Source organism: Lissotriton helveticus, chromosome 9 (assembly GCF_964261635.1).
Source record: "Lissotriton helveticus chromosome 9, aLisHel1.1, whole genome shotgun sequence".
In the NCBI taxonomy this organism is placed as follows: Eukaryota; Metazoa; Chordata; class Amphibia; order Caudata; family Salamandridae; genus Lissotriton; species Lissotriton helveticus.
The window spans coordinates 1,081,463,058-1,081,483,546 of record NC_136070.1 but is presented as its reverse complement, the minus strand read 5'-3'; the positions used below and the strand labels follow the sequence as shown (position 1 = coordinate 1,081,483,546).

The window sequence follows — 20,489 nt, the reverse complement described above, 5'->3', positions numbered from 1 at the left end:
ATTGGACGAACGGGGGCTTCTTGTTTGTTCTGTTGTTTGCCAGACCGTATCGCTAATTCTCGCGGGATTCAATGGCTGATAGCCCACCGCGAGAAGCGCAGGATTGTGTATCTTGTAGTTTGATGAAAAAAACTCTCTATACCCTAGAGAATCACATGTAACGTGATATGCTGTGGGCAACTCGTACCAGCACCATGATAATCAAATCTACTTAGATTTTATTTTAATTTTGAAGCTCAGCCGGCTATTTTACGCATGCGTCAAATCTCTTTTTACACTTTGAAGTGCTCTGGCCGTGTTTAAGCTGGAGCACTTCAGATGAGCTTCAAGGTCACCAAGGTGGCGGACTTCAGTTTGAATTCACGAGCGGTCAGTAAACAAGGGGAAAAAAATGGCGGCCGCAAAGCTACGCAAATTTCGGATTCGGGGGTGTGTTTTTGGCGTTCTGAGTGACGGGTGACGTCACAGTCGAAAGAACGGAAAAAAACACGCCCCCGAATCCAAAAGAGACGGGGCTTTAAAGGAGTGACCCCCCTCTCCTCCAATGGCTGGCCTCCGTTTAGGAAGCCAGCCAATGGAGGAGAGAGGCGGGTTCAATCCCCCATACTCCAAAACATTAAATCTCCTCCCGGAGACTGCGCAAGCGCAGCCTTCGGTCCTCGACCTAAAAAGAGTCCCACGTTTATAAAGGTGAGGAATCACATTTGGAAAAGTGACCAATGGAGAGAAAAAAGTCGAATTTCAAATTGGTCTTAAGTATGGAATGGTAGTGTACACCAATCAGTGTAGTGCACTGAACAAACATAAGTCATATCCCAGCACTGCCACCAATATTAGAAATTGGGTTTCTGGTTGGCAGAGGAATCCATTGTCCAAGCAAAAATCAATCCTAGTCAGGGTAAGTCACAACATACCCTGTATTATCCTGTGCTCACCCACTGGTAGCTTGGCACAGAGCAGTCGGGATTAATTTAAGAACCAATGTGTAAAGTATTTGTAAAACACTTCAACCAGTACCAATTATAAATAAAACAAGACCAAAACGACTAAATTCTAACAAGTAGAAGTCAAGATGTGAATTTTTAAAGAATAAAGATAAAATAGTGCTTAGAAGCAATAAGTGCATAATATGGGATATCTAGTCGTGTTGGACCAGGCAAAAGTAAAAATCTCTGCCTGACCTTGATGGAGCACGGGCTGGATTAAGGGACCTACTAGGGCCCGTTGACCCAAACTACCTTGATCCAGAATTCATCGGCGAAGATGCGCGGTGCACCTAAAGCAATGCATCGATGTCGAGCCACGCAGTGGATGAGATGCGTCTATTTTCTCCATGCAACAGCAGCGGTGCAGCGGTTCCGAGTATGAAGCACTGGCTCCGAATGCGATGTGCGGCTACTGCTCATGCAGTAGATGATGCGTCAATTCCAAAGACAATGCGCTGATCTCGAAGGCAATGCGCCAGGTCTGCTCTACGTAACGATGAGGATGCGCTGGTTCCGATTCACACAAAGGCAAAGATGCACCAGTTCCAATGAGGATGCATGGATTCTGGTTGAAGCAGCACTGTATACCCACTTCCAAGTGCCCAGGGCTGGGTTAACACCACTTAGAAAGCCACACTTGTAGCAAGCAAAGTCCAGGTGCTGTAGCAGGAGGAGTTGAAGTTTATGAGAGGGTTGAAGTTTATGAGAGGAAGTCCTTTCCTCCAGCCCTGGCTCAAGACTCACTGTAGGGTGGTATGCAGCACTTTGTGTGTGAATTTTTAAAGAATAAAGATAAAATAGTGCTTAGAACCAATAAGGGCTTAAATGGGATATCTGGTCGTGTTGGACCAGGACAAAGCCAAAAGTTCAGGCTGACCGCAATGGAGTGCGGGCCGGATAAAGGGACCCACTTGTGCTCACTGAACTGAAGTACCTTGATCTGGAATGCATTGTTGTCAACGAAGATGCAGTATTCAGCTGAAGCGATGCCTCGGTGTTGGGCCACGTAGAGGACGCAATCCAGCAATTTTCTCCATGCTACTACGGCGATGCATCGTTTCCAGAAGCGACGCGCTGGTATCAAATGAGATGCATGGCTGCCGCTCCCACAGTATGCAATGCGTCGATTCCGAAGAAAATTTGCTGGTCCTGAAGGTGATGCGCCAGATCCCCTCTACAGAACGATGAGGATGCACTGGTTTTGACTCACGCAAAGGCGAAGATGTACCGGTTCCGTTGAGGATGTGTGGGTCCTGGTTGAGGCAGCACTTTATACCCACTTCCAAGAGGCAAGGACTGGGTTGGCACCATTTGGCAGGGCAAAACTTGCAGCAAGCGAAGTCCACGTGCTGTAGCAGGAGGAGCTGAAGTTTATGAGAGGACAGAAGAAGGTTCTCTCTTTTTGCCCTAGCCCAAGACTCGCTACAAGGTGTTATGCAGCCCTGTGTGTGTAGACAGGACACATCCTATTCATGTGCAAGTGTGAGGCTGTGACCAGTGCCCCCGGTGAATGTCCTATTTATCCCAGGCAAACAGCTAATGAACTGGCAGACTTCTGCCTGTCAGCATTATTCGTCAGTAGTGTATACTCTAGCAGTAGCCCTTGTGTACACCAGAATATAATTCCAAGTTTGGTCGCATTTTCAAACGTTATGCTATGATGTCAAATAACATTGCAATAATGAATATGTACAGATATTTATAGTACATTGAAACGTTTAAGGGAACATTTACTTACTTGTATTTAAAATCAACTACTTTGACGTGAAATGTAAGCACAGTTTTCAAAGCGTTTCTCAGCTAAGAAAAAAACAAATAATATTTAGTTAAGCTACTTATCACTCAATAAAAACTTGAGCTACTTCTCACTCAATAAACACTTGTTAAGAAATGGTATATTACTCCTGCAAGTACATAAATTATCTGTGCAGATTATTTACATGTAAATGACGCATTGACAAAGCCAATGGGTCACGCTTCTTTATAAATAACACAATCACATTCCCTTAAACACCTGCCATCAGCACATTCCCCAGGCAGGCTACATTAACTCAAGGCATCACTAGAGGTCAGACAAGTCCTGTCTTTAGCAGGCTGTTACCATAGCAGCTGTAGGTTAAAGACACATATTCTTGCTGTAGCAGGCTATAGTCCTTAAGCCATTAACTGAGTCACTAAAAAACAGTAAAATAAAGGTGAAAAACAAGAAAAGGGAGGCAGGGCAGAAACACCCTGATCCCCTAGGCCTGCTCAGGGGGTCCCAAAAGGACCCCCAGGGCCAAAAAAAGCATTAAAAAAAATAATAATTTCGTCCGAACTTGCGCTGAGTGCGCAAATCCGGCCAAAATCATTAAAAATAACGAAGCTTGGGCTCCCGTGCTCCGTTTGTTAAAAAGCCCCCAGGTGTGATGTCTCTGATTAGGGGTTCCAATGCCAGCAAGAACAGCGCTGGGGGTACAGAGAAATGAGGGGGGTCACCATAAACGAGGCCACAGATAAACTAGCAGCGGACGACATACTCATAGTCACAGAATACCCCAATTCCTCCAAATCGGAATGTATGCCACTTAACATCCATACCACCAGAGAAGTGCTAGACAACTCAGAACTAGCCTGGCAACCCGGGTTCATCAAATATCTAGGGATCCAATTCGTCAAAAACCTCAAAACCACACTCCACCAAAATGAGAAACTTCTCATTGAAAAGATAAAAAAGCTCCTCGATATCTGGTCGCCCAAATACATAACATGGTGGGGGAGGGTAGACACAATCAAGATGATGATCATCCCGGTGATCAACTACCTGGCGGGATTGCTTCCACTCACACTCACAGACGAATTCCACCGAAAAACGAACAAGATGATAAACAAATTCCTATGGCAAGACAGGAAGCCGAGGATAAGCCTGAAGAAATTAAGACTAGACAAGAAACTAGGCAGACTTCAAAACATTCCAGACTGCCTTTATAGCGAGACAGGGAGCCTACTGGATCCTGCCCAACCAGGCTTACACACCGTTCTGGCTCAGGATTGAGAAAGCCATACTCAACAATCTCGACCCAATAGCACTCCTCACCGCAAACAAAGAGGCACAAAACGAAAGCCCTATATTTAAAACCACTAGATACGCCCTGCTTAAAGTATACCGAAACCTGGAGCATAGCATTAAATACTCGAACTGGGAATCCCTGTGGGCAAACTCCAAGATAAAATACAAAGGGAAACCCCTATTCATGGACTCATGGAAAAGACTAGGGATTTCATACCCAGACCATCTGGAAGAAGGGGGAAGTCCCTACACCTTCGACATGCTAAATAATCGTCTCAAACTGCCAGATATAGAACTCTACAACTTCCTTAAAATAAGAACAGCCCTAACCAAATCAAAGATAACAAAGAACAAACCCTCAATTATCCAATATATGGAGAATCTGAACAAAGTGGGCCACCAAGTCTCCCACATTTACAGACTACTCTGTCACAGAGCTTCCAAGATTAACGATAAAACAACCAGCTACTGGGAATCATATCTAGATACCGCACTTACAAGCACAAAATATGATCTCCCCGGTGTTAGCCCAGACAAAATTCTGGCTTCTGCACAAGACCTACTGGACAACGGCGTGCCTTGCGTCCCTGGGTCTGAGGGAAAATGACCGCTGCTGGGATTGCGACAGAGAGCAGGGGGACCTGGCACACCTCGTTTTCCAATGCACAAAGGTAAAAAAACTTTGGAACAAAATATTCACCTTCATAAACAAAGCCTTAGGGTGCACACTTAAAGAACAGTTCGCCACACTCACCGCCGCATTTATAACAACTGATCTTGACACGCAACAGGACAGAGACCTCAGAGACCTCATAGACCTCCTGCTAACAGCAGCAGTCAAAATTGTACTCCCCAATTGGAAGGACACCTCCAAAGCCACCTTCAAGGGGTGGCTCAACTGGGTGACATACCTGAGAGGAGCCAACATCACAGCCCTGCGGAATTCACCATGGAGAAATCCCAACAGGGGTATGTGGGCATCCTTAGACAAGTTCCTAGACCCATACGACCCCCATGAAAGGGCTCTTCAGAAACACTCAAAGAGCTCAGCATCACACCACCTACCGGAGCAGGAAACCCTCCCCCGCCCCCCCATTCCCCTCTCTCTTTCCCCCTCTTTTCTTTTCTTCTTCTTTTTCTCTCAGAGTAGGCAGATAGACGTGGGGGCTGGTCAATCATACAAGTTGCGGCAGATCGCCCATTCGGACAGCTACCCCAAACATATTTCGCCAAGGATTATATGTTAATTGTTATGTGTGTTATAGATAGATATAAGGCGAGGACGAGCAGGCATAGGTGCTCTAAGGGTAAAGTCTACTAGCTACATCTAAGCCACATGTGCTGTCACCCCTGTATGGACAATGCTATGTTGATTATATGTCATGTGTTATATGTAAATGTAAAAAATCCAATAATTTTTTTTTTAAAGACCCCGGGTGGGCCAGGTCCCGGAAGCATGCAAAATGTCGGCCCCCGCAGACCCAGGGACCGCCACCTCCCCGGAGTTTAATTCATGATGTACGGGAGGCATGCGGCCCCTCCGCAGCCCCAGGGACTGCCACCTCCACGGTGCAAAATGAAATAAGCGCGGGGCAAAGCGGGCCTCCCCAAGCCCCGTGGACCGCCACCTCCCCGGGGCTGTCTTATAATTAGGGTGGGGGGGGGCCTCGCAGGGCCCCCCAGGGACAGCCACCTCCCCAGGCCTTTGAAAATAATTAGTGGGGGGGCTCGAGCCCCCCCACACTGCCCCGGGGACCACCACCGCCCGATGCATTGAATATAGTAATATGGGGGTCCATTACGGACACCTGGCACCGGGGACCACCACCTCCCAAAAGCTATTGAAATGAAGGGAGGGGGGCTGCGTGGCCCCCCTCCAGGAGCTCTTGATGGCCTGGGGGACCGCCACCACCCAGGGCCGATTCCTGCAATATCCCAGGGTGCCCAGTTTGCTATGGCAGGATGGGGGCACGCTCCTGCCCTGTCATAGCAAAATCTGCTTTGGTTTTTGGACGCGGGAGCAGGAAACCTGCGCTCGCGTCCAAAAACCAAAGCAGATTGCTTTTGCACAAGAGTAGCTGCACGTCAGCAGCTCCCCTTCTGCAAAAGCAATGCCGGCTCCCGCAGGACCGTGGGGGCATTGGGGCTCCCACCCACAGTCCCAACAGTGAGGCCAGGTCCCGGAGGATGTGGGCCAGAAAAAATAAAGGTCACAGAGATGTTATAGTTAGGCTCAGGTTTCACTCGTACAAAACCAGTGAATTTCAGCAGTTATAGTTTGCAGAGTTAAGTACAACTCGCGCCCCCGCAATGCACTGCTTATGACCTCACATATTACATCACTCGTGACACGGTCTGTTACGTCTTTGAGGACATCTCAAATTACATCACTGATAACGTAAACCAGTGGCTGAGCATGCGCACCCACCGATCAGCAAATGGCAATCTTTGGACAGTATAGCAAATTAAAAGATTCATATGTGGTGGAATATTGTTCAGCTTTATAGCTCCTAAAATCTGGAACTCCTTACTGATTTTTATTCAGTAACCCAAATCTTATCTCGTGTTCAGGAAAGCTATTAAAACATGGTTATTCATCTCCTCCACCACATATAAGCCGACTCATCCAGCAATTGAAGAGGAACTGGGATACCTCTGAGAGGTCATGTACTGCACTATATCAAATTGCATAATCCACTTATTCAACAAAGTCTACAAAGGCATCATACCTGAGCACAGTGTGATTTTGTGCAATATCACTTTCAAGACCTTCCACAAGGAATAGCTTTTTGTACAAATCAATCCCCATTAAGAACGACATCGTTGTTAATTGCTAGGTTCTGCTGCAGACTTCTCACAGGACAGAACTTTGTGTTTTGATGCCACAGGTCTCCCCAAAAAAGGGTGACTAAGTCACATGTATTTTTCATGATCATGCAAGTTATGCCAAGGTCTCCCCAAAAACAATGCAAATAGTTTACAGTAACCCGGTCTGAAGACTGAAAAGTATGAGGCGAAGCAAAATTATAAAACTATACCCGTGAAGAAAATGTAAGCTCACCTCAGGTAGATTCAATATTCTTCGGTAGTCCGTACTGCGTGTTAGAATGGTGACCCGAATTCTGCCATCCTAAATGTAGAAAACAAATGTTTAGCAAATTTGTTTGGTTTCCATCTTGCATGTTGAATGCAAATTCACTCTGTCGGTCAAAAATGGAGATAAAATGGATAACACCAGTTTACAAGATATCTCTGCGCGCTAGTAACAAACATTTCTTTTCATGAGAAATGTATCTACCCTACATTTGTGGGACTCACAGCAAGCAAAAAGGGTGACTAAGCCACATGTTTCTTTCAGGATCTTGCAAGTTATCCGACTATTGATATTAACAAGACACAACACATCAAAATAAAGCATAGGGTAGACATATGTGTATGTAAAGATATGTGATCTATATATAAGATCAAAATGTATATGTAAAACTAACATGCAATGGCAAGAATATAATGGTCATACAAAGGGTGATAAAGTGAATGTACGAAATTGGGTTTAGGATAGAGGGGGTGACCCACAAAAGTCAGAAAATTAACCTGTGCTTAACCCTCTTGTAGCTTGGTACAAAAACAGTTAGGCATAACTTAGAGAAGCTGTGTTAAGTATTTATGCAAAACATACACAATAATACGCGCTAGACCAGGCCGAAGTCACGAGTGCAGGCAGATTTCAATTCAGTGTGGGCCAAAAACAGGGAACAGGTCAGTCCAGCTGAAAAAGTTACCGTCTCAAAGTCTGGTGTGCAAAGTTCAAAATTTCAGGATTTCACATGAGAAGCTCAACTGATGTCAGCCTGGGTCCAGGACCTGGAGAGGCACATATTGGGGATCATGAACTCACACCAGCAGAGGCTAGCAGTGCATAGGCATATCATTTTTGCAGGTTCAGGCAGATCCAGTTGCAGCAGGTTAGATGGACTGTTGCAGGGAGGACTCTAGAGCTTGTTGTGTCCATGTAGGTTACAAAGGACCCTTGGAGTCATTCAGGAAGTCCTGGGTTCAAGGAGATTGTCTCCTCTCCTTCAAGATGCAAAGCAAGCCTCAAACACCAGGCACTCACTTGTAGCAGCGAAAATTCCAGTCCACTCCCACATCTGGTTCTGGAAATGTCCTTCCTTACCTCGCCCAGCATCCAAAAGGGTCCAAGGTGACAAAAGGCTGGTGCCAAGTTCCTTTGATGAAGGCAGCCTTTGAAATGTAGGTGGGACAGGGAGCAGCTTTGTACCTCCCGTCCTGGCAGGATGGCTCTCTCCCAGCTGACACCCAGGTCCTATCGTTCACTATCTGGGCCCAAAACACATTCGTACTGGGGGAGCTATTAACAGGTCCAGACAGCTGGAAACTCCTAGAAGGCCTTAGAAAGTTTAGGGCAGAAAAGTATCAAGAGGCATTTCCAAAATTGTAATCTAAAGTCCGACCGTAGAGGATTCTAAATTACAATTCATTTGAGTAAAATCCTGAGAATCCTTTCTAACCACTCCCAAACAAAAGTTAGCACTTAATAAATATAATAAGGTAACTACATATCATTATAAGAGAGAGGTATGCAGTAATGAAAAACAAATCTAGGAGTTTTTCCATACCAGGACATGTAAAACTTAAAAAACATGCCATACTTTTTTAATACAATGCACCCTGCCCTATGCGTTGCTTAGGGCCCACTTTAGAGGTGGCTTATATGTATTAAAAAGGAATGTTTAGGTCTTGCAAAAGGTTTATTTTGCAAACACAACAAGATGATGGACCGAGTGCTGAAACTTTTCAACCACTCACCCTCAGTCAAGAGATCTGGGTTGAATCCATTGTTCTTTTGCTCATTATGCCACCCCGTTTGGAACCAGCCACATGCAAATCAGCCTTGACCCTGATCCTCATGGAACAGTCCTCCCCAAACTGCCAGGCCAGGTCCTCCCTGGACCGGAAACAATCATCCTGGATCGGTTTCAGTCTATCAGGGGGATGAGTATCAGGGGGATGAGTGGCACGCGGACCCCCGCAAAAAAAAAATACATTTCACAGAAAGAGATGTGGGGACTGGGCAGCATCATGGAATGACTGGAGGGTATCGGTAAATGAAAAAAGCGCACAGGGGAACACAAACAATGGATTTAGCAGCCCAGCAGCAGCACCTAGGTCTGCAGAGCGACAGCTAAACCGGTCTACACCTGAAACATAAAAAGTGGTCTTTGGTGTATGAATTCACCAAAATATCAATTCAATGTGAAGTCAGTGAGTGCAATGAATGGAAAATGTTGACGTTATTGGAACACGTAATGCAGTGAGGAATTGCTGGATTCAAATCAGGTTTGGGTTTTCTTTCTGCTCCTAAATCACAACCACTATGGTGAAAAATGTTTTGTATTGAATGTACCGTTGGATCCAACAGAAGTGAGGTGTAAGTGAATTGGACACTCTGGTACAAAATGCAGAGAGCCCTACAAGAGACAACTTTGTTGCTGTAAAAGGAATCTCGGTCACATATTCCTTGTGGCATGCTTCATCATGGAGTTGTTCATCCAGAATGCCCATGAAGCTGAAAGGGCTTAACCTATAAGGAAGTACTTGATGATATAAATGTAAGGATCACATGAAGAAGCTGTGGTTAAAATTACCTAGTAGGCTACCCTGGAGATAATTTTATCCGTAGGTCCTCTGGTAAGGTTAAAAATGAATTTACCCAAAGAGATTAGGAATACTCTGTGCCATATTAAGGCACATTTTAGTTGCTTAGAGGGCCAAGGGCCTTTGTCAGAACCAAAGATCACCCACATTCAATGTATTGTAAACCAATGTGTAAATCACTTGTGTAAAAAAAAAGCACTAATTCATAGATATGTTCTCCAGATGGAATAAGCCAGGCTAACTTCCCTGGTAGGGTTTTAGTAAAGCCCCAAAGTGATTGAAGAAGTAGGCTGTCTTTGTAATGACAGGGTCATCAAATGATGCAGCCCACTGGTAACACTTCGCGTGGGCCCACCGAAGGTTTAACTTTAATTCCATGTTGACAAGTGAAATTTGCTGCGAAAAAACACCCTATACCCTTATATATACAAGGAATATAATGAATGGAATTATCTAACGAGTGGACAAGTTTAAAGCACATTTTCACTATTCTTACCCTCTGATTGTTCAACCAATAATTTACAGAAGTGGAAGTAATCAAGAATTCTGTAAATTGACTTGATTTCCATAGGCACTAGAGGGCATTTTTACAAATCAACTAAAATGGTAAATGCACTCAAACCGTAGTCCAAACCTACAAGTTATTTTTTCATTTGTAACTTTGTCTATTGGCACACAGGACTTTTTAAGTGTTTGCAGACATCTCATGAGTAGCTATGTGGTCATAATAATCATTATTTTTACATCTCTGGACTTTAAGCCTTTTGCCTACATGAGTTTGGACTTTTCATGAGAATTCCTAAACATACAGGTTGATGACAATGACTTGATAGTTTCATTATAATAGGCAGCATTGTATAGACAATGGTGTGTTTCTTACAAAAATGTAATTGCACATTTATAAGCACAGCATGGGAAGGTTAATTTAAAGGTAGGATGACTTAAGAAGCCTACATTTCAAATCACTAAAAGTAACTCGATTTCTTAACTATGCCTTTGTAAAATTCATCCAGTCTGTGGAGCAAATTTAGACATTCAAAAATAGGAGTCATTTAATTGAACCTGTGCTGAAGTCTTAGAAATCTAACCTATAAAAGATGTATAAGTAGGCATTTTTTCGTAATAAAAAGAAACTGGAGGCGAAAGGACAATTAGAATTCAAATATATGTCTTACCTTACACCCTTCTTGCGTAACATTTAAACGATGTAATACATGCTGTGAAAATGCTCTAAAGAGTCCTGTGCTGTAACAGCCTGATATCTGAAAAGAAAACAATAATTTGTGAAAATGACTACACATCCAATGTAACAATATCATAGGTTTATTAACTGACACCATACCAAGGTCCCGCAACTTGTTACTGGTTTCATGAGCTGGAAATGAGGTAAGTGCATCAATCACTATCTTTAAAACCCTTGTTCCGTGTCCGATTTTGGACAATTGTCATTAGATATCACGAGTAATGTACTAACCAATGATAATCCCTTCTTTCTGAGATGCTTAGTGTACATTCACAACCTACTTAGTGATTTAAACATTCTTCTGACACAGGTCAACCAGGACCTCCCTAATAAAACTAAACAAACAAAATCTGTCAATTACCTAAAGTATGGATTTTGAGTCTGCACAATCAAGAAGCTAGGTTGCTCGATGTACTATTATCTGTAAGTAAAGCAAGCATTGGGCACGAAAATTGCTACACCCTCAACCCACAGAACACTATCAAAAAATGAACCATTATGTACTAGCTATGGCAGCTCCAACAAGATTAGGCAATAGTGTTCTACGTGTTCACTCAAATCTATTTGAAATGGCATGTCAGAGAAAGATGTTATTTTCCTCCTATTCCTATGTCCTTTAGTGAAAACCTATGTTAAAGCCCAATTGTGGAATTTGGGATTGTCAGATTGTTTTGACAACCCAGCAAATACTGCTAAAATACCAAGGCCAAGTTAAAGAAAGAATATATGGCGTACTCTGATTTGAAAAGGGACACGCAAGAGAGGGGGGAAAGAAGGGTTCTTTAGGAACCGAGCCTTACCCTTTCTTTTTATTTTAGCTATGCCAAATGATATTACCTTATAAAGTTTAGGTTTGGAACCTCACATCTACTGGTCTCATATCCACAAAATGTATATTCAGATGTCAGATTGGATGTATGTCCATGTGATTCACAATGGAAGCAGAGCACGTCGCATTTCATGTTCTTTTGCAAACTTTATATTAACCCAAGGCGTGCTTTTTAAACACCACTTCTAAAATTCCCAAAAATAAGAAAGTGTCAGGCAGCTTTGCATTATCTCCAGCTTTTAAAGGATGAATTTATTTGTCTGATGGTTTATAGATATATCTCCTCTGCAGTTCGACTCCGGATTATCGTTGGGAAATAAGCTCGTATTTCATTTCATTATTGCATTATATACTTATTGTTGATGTTTGAAATTGATGCCATTTGGCAGTATAAATGTAGATTTAAAATGTTTAATTTAATTATTGTTGTGTCTAGGGTGGCGATATTCATTTCATGAGCTTGCTACCTAGACAATTGTAAATTGCTGTCTTTATAAGGAATATCATTGTGTATTTAAATCAGAAATTCTTTCTTATGATGTACTCTTTTATGACTTGGAATATAGCTGAATAAAGATTTCTGACCGACTAAAGAATGGGGCTGAGGGATGGTCTCTGAGGGATTCCACAGATTGGCTCTGTGGGTTCATAGGTGCAGGGGGCCAAGCTGAATTTCTGCATGTGTCCTATGAGGAAAGAGCTATTCCTCAAATTCATGACTTGTGGGAGCACTAGATGAGGATAAGGTATGAGACGGTATCAAAAGACATGGAGAAGTCGAAGAGGAGAATGAGGGCCACAGTGTCGTCTAGGCCCAAGATGGTCCTGATGTCATCTGTGGCCAATACGAGGACAGTTTTAGTGCTGTGGTTCTGTCTGAAGCCTGACTGGGAAGAAACAAGGAGGTGGTTGTTGTTATTCCGGTGGCTTGATAGCAGAGAGATAGATCTGTAGTTAGTTGGTCATAATGGCTCTGCTGTGGATTTCTTCAATATTTCTAGGATAGTGGCATGTTTCCAATTGTCCGAGAACATAGCCATGGTAAGGGTGTCATTGAGGTTCAGGGTGAGGGCGGTGTAGATGGTCTTGAGTCCTCTTGCGAACGTGATATGCAGGCAAGGGTCCAAAGAGGCTCTAAATGGATGGAACGTATCGCAGTGGCTGTTTCCATTTGGCTGATGGTGGCCCAGCAGGTAAGTGAGATTTCTGGAGTGTTCGTCTTGAAGGAGGGCTTTCAGAGTGGAGAGGTTCATTTGGGGAGCAAAGTTGTTCTAGATTGTGCTTATCTTGTTTTGGAAGAAGAGTGCGCGTTCAGAGCAGAGCTCCAGAGAAGAAGCGATTGTAGTCGAGCTGGCAAAGAGCTTTGTGAATTCCTTCACTAAGGAGAAGATTCCCTTTAATGCAATACCAATAGTGTGGAATACTCCACCCAGATCCCTACAGCCTCACCCCCAATCGACATCTGGGGCCCATACCGACAGTATATTAGCAAGATTACACGGGATACTCACTCCCAGGCTGCTAGCTCTATTGTCCCAGAAGGGGTGGGCTAGGTGATTTTAGCCGAACTGCCAGTGCGCTGCCTATTGAGGTATGCAGGGCTTAGCGTCCACACACTACTGGAATGGGTTATGCGTGAGCTGCTGATTTTGGACTGTGTGCTGGTTGGGGCCGGGACGTCTCCCTCTTCAGTTCCCTTACACACCTTGCCCCGGCTGGAGTGGTTGCTTCACCCTAGTCTTTACACTTGTCGTTTTACCTACCCTCGTCTGCCTATGCCTCTGGTTATGCCATCTTCCTAGTCAATGGGTGTACTGCTTGCCACTCTCTCTGTCACGAAGGCTCACTTGTTTTCGTTTTGTTTGTAGAAGGTTTTATCTCTTTGTGCCATCTTTCCGCGTGTGCAATTTTCCTTCAGATATGGAAAAGTGAAAATAAGATTTTAGAATGTGTTACACTGCCTGTAATGTCATTGGTCTAGTCATCCATTTACTTCCTTTGTATAATGACCATTAACGTTTTCATTGTCAACAATTTACTGTGTACTTGTATGCTTGCACGGACCAATCTGATGCTAATAAAGAGATTTAAAAAAAAAAAAAAGGAGAAGATTCCCTTTAATCTGTTGGTGCAATTATCTATCTGCTCAGTCAGGACGCTTGGGGGTTTTCAGCGGCTGGTAGTATTGTCAGAGGGCTGATGTAAGCTGTTTGTCAGTGTCCTTGTGGGTGAATCTCCATCAATGCTTGTGGTTCTTTCAGTGGCGCTTGGTGCATCGAAGGACCCTTGTGTACTAGTCCTTGCGTTGGTCTTGGGTTTGAGAGGCGCCAGGGCATCCCCTCAGAAGGAGATCCAATGGATCAAGTTGTCGATAGAACAGTCAAGGCCAACTTGGTACAGTAGGTGATGTTTTTGCATTTCTGAGGGCCAGCTTTCTTCAGAGATGGTGTTCCAGTTGCGGCATGTGGTCTTGGACAGGGCAATAGTTCGCTGGTGGCTAAAGTGTAGATTGAAGCGGACGAGGCAATGGTCGGGTGAGTGTAGTGGGCTTATCCACTGAGATGGAGGTTGTTAGAACTGGGGGTCTCTAACTGGCAGAGGTAGGTACCTTTGTCCAAGTAGAGGCCCTTGCTTCTAGGCAGGGTAAGGGGGATACACACTCTAGATAACCCCTGCTCACCCCCTTGGTAGCTTGGCACGAGCAGACAGGCTTATCCCAAAGGCAACGTGTAAAGTATTTGTACTCAAAACACACAGTGTTACAGTAATAACACCTCAAATGGACACCACATCAGTTCAGAAAAATAAAGTATCTTTATCTAAACTCAGCAAGACCAAAACGACAAACACACATTTAATAAGAATAAGACTTTTAAAAGGTTTCATGGAACTTGGTCCATAGCAAACTATGGATGCATGATTCTACATAAAGTACTTGTAGATGCATCAACATTCACAAGGTCAAACAGCCGAAGAGAATGGAAGGATCTAGAAACAAAGAGATGCGTCAGTTCCTGAGTCCTTAGGGAGGTGATGCGATAGTTCTGCTGCATGCAAGAGAAGTGATGCGTTGAATCCGGACTGTAGGGGGAAGAGATGCATCGAATCCAAGATGGTTCTGGTCTGCGGGTGATGCATCTGGAAAACTTGCCACACAGATGCGATGCGTGGAAATCCGGGATGCATTGCCGATCGATTCGGCAAGTGGTGCTGCGTCAGTTTCTTCAGCTGCGATCCCAAGATGTGTCGGTTCTTGCGGCAGCAAAAGACGCTACGTCGTCTCTGCAGTGGCTTCGATTTTCTTCCAGCCCTCAACAGCAGGAACAACCTCCGGAGGACCAAAACTGGAAAAGGCACCTCCTGGCAGGTCGGGAACTCTTAGCAGCAAAGTTCAGGAGAGCTGAGGGCAAGGTCTCTGTGTCCCTGAGACTTCAGAACAGGGGGCCAACACACACAAGCCCTTGGAGATTCTTCTTTCAAGCAGGTTCACAGCAAAGTTCGAGTCTTTGTCCTTTCCTTGACAGAAGCAGCAACTGCAGGCCAACCCCACACAGCAAAGGGGCAGTACTCCTATTCACAGTTCTCCAGCTCATCTCCTTGGAAAAGGTTCCTCTTGAGTCCAGGCGTGAGCTAAAGTTCTAGGGCTTAAAGTCCACTACTTATACCCCATGTTATCTTTATCCTCCTTGTGCAAGGGTCTCTGAGCCCAGTCGAAACCAGTTCAGTCCTCACTGATGCAGTATGAACACGGGGTTTGGAGACAGCACTGCGCAAAAAACACCACCCCTATTCAGGTGCAAGGAAACCTCCTCCCACTACTCTAAATGCAGCCAAGGTATATTCAGTTCAGCTCTGAGGCATCCAGGAAGGGCCAGTCACACCTCAACACCCCCAGTGGCTGTGTACAGTGAATGCACATCCCAAACCCCCGACCCTCCCAAACCAGACAGTCAATACACAAACAGGCAGAGGCACACAGAATGGTTAGACAAGAAAATGCCAATTTTCCAAAAGTGGCATTTTCAAACCCACAATTTAAAAAATATATTTACTAAAAGATGTGTTATTACATTCTGAGATCAGAGAGCCTACCCTCTAGTTCTCTATTCTGTCCCAATGGGAAGTTATATTTGTACGATATTACAAATTAACTCCCATGCTCTCCTATGGCAGTACAGATAGCCTTTCAATAGTGAAAAACGAAATTGGCAGTATTTCACTATCAGGACATGTCACACACATCAGTACATGTCCCACCTTTCACATACACTGCACCCTGCCCATGGGGGTACCTTGGGCCTACCATAGGGGTGCTTTACATGTAAGAAAAGGGAAGGTTAGGGCCTGGCAAGTGGGTGCACTCGCCAGGTCGACATGGCAGTTTAACACTGTGTGCAGACACTGCAGTGGCAGATCTGAGATACCTATTCAGGGCTACTCACGTGGGTGGGACAATCAGTGCTTCAGGCCCACTAGTAGCAGTTGATTTACCGGCCCTGGCACACTCCGTGCACTTTACTAGGGACTTACCAGTAAAACAAATATGTCAATCAGGCAGAACCAAGTGTAATAATTTACACAGGGAGCACTTGCACGTTGACACTGATCAGTAGTGGCAAAGTGTCCAAAGCATCTAAGCCAGCAAAAACGAAATCCAGCACAGCATCAAAAATACAGGAGGTAGAGGCAAAAAGTCAGGGGAAACCACACCAAAGAATGAATGCCAAATGTTCAGATTTGTTGAAGTCTGCTTTAGCGGGAATGCAACAAATGCGTTCCCTGTTGATGACTGATTCCTTCTCCCGGTTTGCTGGTCTAGTCCTGTCTAGTGATCTTGTATCTCAGGGTAGAAGGCAGTTGTGATGTCAGGGGCTGATGCAGTGGCATGACAAAAGTTGAGGGGGGCCCCCTGCAAAGTACACAAAGTGGCCCCTTCTCCAGATTTAATCCAGAGGTCTCAGAACTGAGTACTGTGCTGAGGGGACCTCCTGCAGCTCAATGGCCCCTGCACCGCGGGGCCTGTGTTACGCCCCTGGGCTGATGCAGGTTTGAGTCAGGTCTCTGTGAGGACCAGTATGTTGCGGGAGTGGTCATGTAGGAGGTCCCACATTTCGACGGGGTGTTTTGTGAGAGAGAGGTCGTTCAGTAGGGTGCAGATCTGTGGGGAGTGGTGTGATATGTGTCAGTATTAATGGGTGTGGGAGTGCAAGTGTAGTAAGGGAGTAAGGGAGTAGGGGTGCTGGCGGGGCCGTAGGTGAAGTGGCAAGCGGCGCAGGAGACTGCACCTTGGCTTTTGGTCGAGGTGTCCGACAGCACTGTGTGGAGAAGTGTCCCAGGTTCGAGCATTAAGAGATGAGGTAAGGCAGTGTGGTGGACTATGGTGGGATGGTACTGGACCAGATGTCCTGGCACTTACAACAGACAGTTGCAAATGGGCTTGACTTGGGTAAGCCTTTGCCGTTCCAGCGAAGCCTGCTGCTGCTGCCATGAAGATGGTGTGGGAACGGGATAAGATCCTGGGGTCAGCAGGTCATGCTTGGCGGGCCTTGGGCAAGCGGTGGGAGAGGTGCAGGAAACGATAGCGGAAAGAAACAGGTGAGACCATTGTACAGGGACACCAAGGAAGAAAAGCAGAAAAAGAAGTCAGAGGCTGCAAAATGGCAAAAAAACACAAAGAAAAAGTAGCAAAAGCTGGCACAATGCAGCATAGGAAAAAGTGGGAAAAAAGAGCCTAAAGTGTAAGACAGAGTGCAAGAGTGGACACCGTGAGAAAACCGGAGCAAAAACAATACGCCACAAAGAAAAACAAGGAAAAAGTGACAAAAAAGAAGCAAAAGTTGCGAGAGAAAGAGAGTGACTAAAAATTGGGCAGTGTGAGCTTGGCCTCAGGACGAGCAGCAGCACAGCAGAGTTGCAGGGTCCGAAAGGGCCGTGCTAGCCACCGGGCCAAGGCAATCAGGTAAGGCAATTAGGCAATCCCTTCTCAATTTAAATCACATGCAATGAAGTAATTGTTTTTTTTTAGGTTTTACTATATGTGTACCACTTACAGCAATCATGCATGCTAAATCCTTGCGAAGATAAAAGAGGAGGAACTGGCTTTGCAATTGGTTGAGCAAAAGAGGCGTGCACATTTCTGGTTTCAGAAATGGTGTTCAGTTCTTGCTCTTTCTAATGTTGCATCTGCTGTTTTACGGTATGGCAGTGATAGTTATGTCTCTTTATAGAAGGTATTTGCAAGGCCGGCATGTACTGTGACACTCCGAGTCACACACAGATGTATAGGATGTGAAAAAAAACAAATACTTCAGAAAGAATTCTATAAAAACTCATAAGCAGCTGAAGCAGGCAGAGAATATTAAGAGTATCATATTCTTAACCCCTTCAGTGCTAATGACATGGGTAACTCGTCATGGAGTTTCCATTGATTTCAATGGAAAGTCAATGGGAAGAGGTGGATGTACCTTAGCATCCAAGTGGTTAAGTATGTAAATGCACATGGTGTACAAAGAGCTAATGTGTTTTCTTTTCTCTCCAATGGAAAATCTTTTTTCCACTCAACACAATGCCTTTCTGTACATCTTCCAACAGTTGAAGTAGGGTCCCTGCCCTCACCATGTACATACACCCTGGAGATATGCTTACAACCTCCTTGACAGAAGCAAATCTCCAACACTAACCTGGGTGGTCAGGTGCCTTGCAATGGTATGCGAAGATCCGGAAAGTTAGGTGTTTCTTGGTGTTCAGCAACTTTCCACAGCATCACTATTCTGAAAGGACCACTCTTCACCCATGGAAGTAGGGTTGCTTACATGTAATTTTTAACTATACTGGTGTAATAAAGCATGCGAGTAAATGCCTTTACAAGTGTGCATTCACATTTTGTAAACACAATGCAAGTTTACAATTGTTAAAGAAGACATTTGTGAGCCTAATTTTGATATAGGTTTTGAAATGGCTTTGTGCATAGGGCACATGATATTTATGTAAAAAGAATGATGTCCCCTTTGTAATGTCTGCAGTATGGGAAAACAACCTGGTAACACAAGTAGGTTGTTGCTCTAATTATTGATATAACTCACTCGCCTCACATTGACTTGTCTACTCATGGGGAAGTTTGTCTCCGCCCACGCATTCCTGCTTCTCCAGTCCCACACTCTTCCTGTCCAGCTCCGTGGGGCAGGAAGTCGTATCCTGGATGGGACCTGAAAGTATTCCCTTTCGCAGAGTCTTGAGTCCATTTCAGGAAATTACACCCTTTAATTTCCCAGGTCATTGCTTTTTTTGAAAACAACAAATACAGTGGCACTGGCATGTCAGCTAAAATATGCAACCCAAAAACTTTAGCATTTGTTTCCGAATAATAGCAGCACTTTAAAGATGATTACTTTCAAGGAAGCGAAACATTGAAAACAATTTATGTCAACCATTTGTCAAATTATTTCAGTGATTTGTAATCAGGTAACACATCTTCTGACACTGAGCAGTAAAGTGGTCTAAAGGCTTTGATGTTAAAATCGGTCTCAAAACCCCATCTGACATCAAACAAACAATATTATAGAACGCCTGTTGTTAGAAATTGGCAGAAATGCATGACTAGGCGAAGAGAGTTTTTTTTTTATATATATATTGGCTGGCTCCTTGAAGTACATTTAGGTAAACTTGTTCCTGGGTTTTTCCAACTCACAGTGGAGAAGTGTGGCTCACTGGTTAGAGGAGGCAGACCTGGAAGCAGAGGTCAGCCCGGGACCAGGGTTCAATTTCCGGTTCGGCGGGGTCTTGAGTCCTAAAATGTCCATGGACTCGGCAATTCTCGCTCCGGTGCCTACTCGATTCACGGGTTCACACTCTGCGACTCTGGGCAATAGCTTGCTTAATCTCTACAACGGCCCCTCGCGGCGGGATGCCTGGCTTTCACCTTGCGGATACCCTGCCGGGGTTATCTCACAGGGAAATACCAGGACGGGTTCCCTAAGCAAGCGCTTAGAAACCGCTCGGTGATTTGCGCTATATAAACTCCTGTACATTTACATTTACATTTACATTTACATACCCAGTAGTGGTATTTATGCATTTTCAAGTTGTTGAGACAATCGTATCTAAGAGGACCCTCTTAAGATTAGTCACAAAAGGCACTTCAGTGTTTTTAATCTCCATGGGCCAGATGTAGGAGCCCTAATACCGGTCGGAAACGGCCGATTTTGGCCGTTTCCGACCGTTATTAGGGTTTTCAGATGTAGGGGCATGTTATTTTAAGAATCGGTAATTTTACCGATTCGGTAAATATACCGATTCAGTAAAATACCGAATCGGTATATTTACCGAATCGGTAAATCCATATGTAGCTGACACTCCTAAGAGTGCCACAGGCCCTTAAGAGTCGGTATTTTACCACACAATCCTATTGTGTGGTAAAATACCGAATTCAGGTGTGCATGCACATCTGTGCATGCACACCTGTGCCATGTGACACACAGACATGCCCTTAGGGCATGTCTGTGTGCCACATGTCACACAAGCCTGTACTTGGGGTGCTAGAGGGTGTCAAAGTGACACCCCCTGCACCCTTGCAGGATTCGGTATTTACCGATTCTGTCAATACCGAATCGGTATTGCCCATTGATTCCTATGGGCTTCAAGGCCCATAGGAATCAATGGGCAATACCGATTCAGTATTTACCGAATCGGTAAATACCGAATCTTACA

The 20,489-nt window shown here is 44.6% G+C and overlaps 1 protein-coding gene across 2 annotated transcripts in view; it reads right to left on the bottom strand.

The window, feature by feature from the left end:
* The window catches only part of EOGT (EGF domain specific O-linked N-acetylglucosamine transferase), a 161,149-nt gene that overhangs the window by 31,946 nt on the left and 108,714 nt on the right, over positions 1-20,489 (bottom strand). For both annotated transcript variants that reach the window (XM_078661478.1, XM_078661479.1), the window contains exons 13-15: positions 10,887-10,973; positions 7,097-7,165; positions 2,725-2,786 (exon numbers count right to left, since the gene is read on the bottom strand). In XM_078661478.1, the coding sequence (XP_078517604.1) occupies positions 2,725-2,786; positions 7,097-7,165; positions 10,887-10,973 (218 nt within the window). The remainder of the gene's footprint in view (positions 1-2,724; positions 2,787-7,096; positions 7,166-10,886; positions 10,974-20,489) is intronic.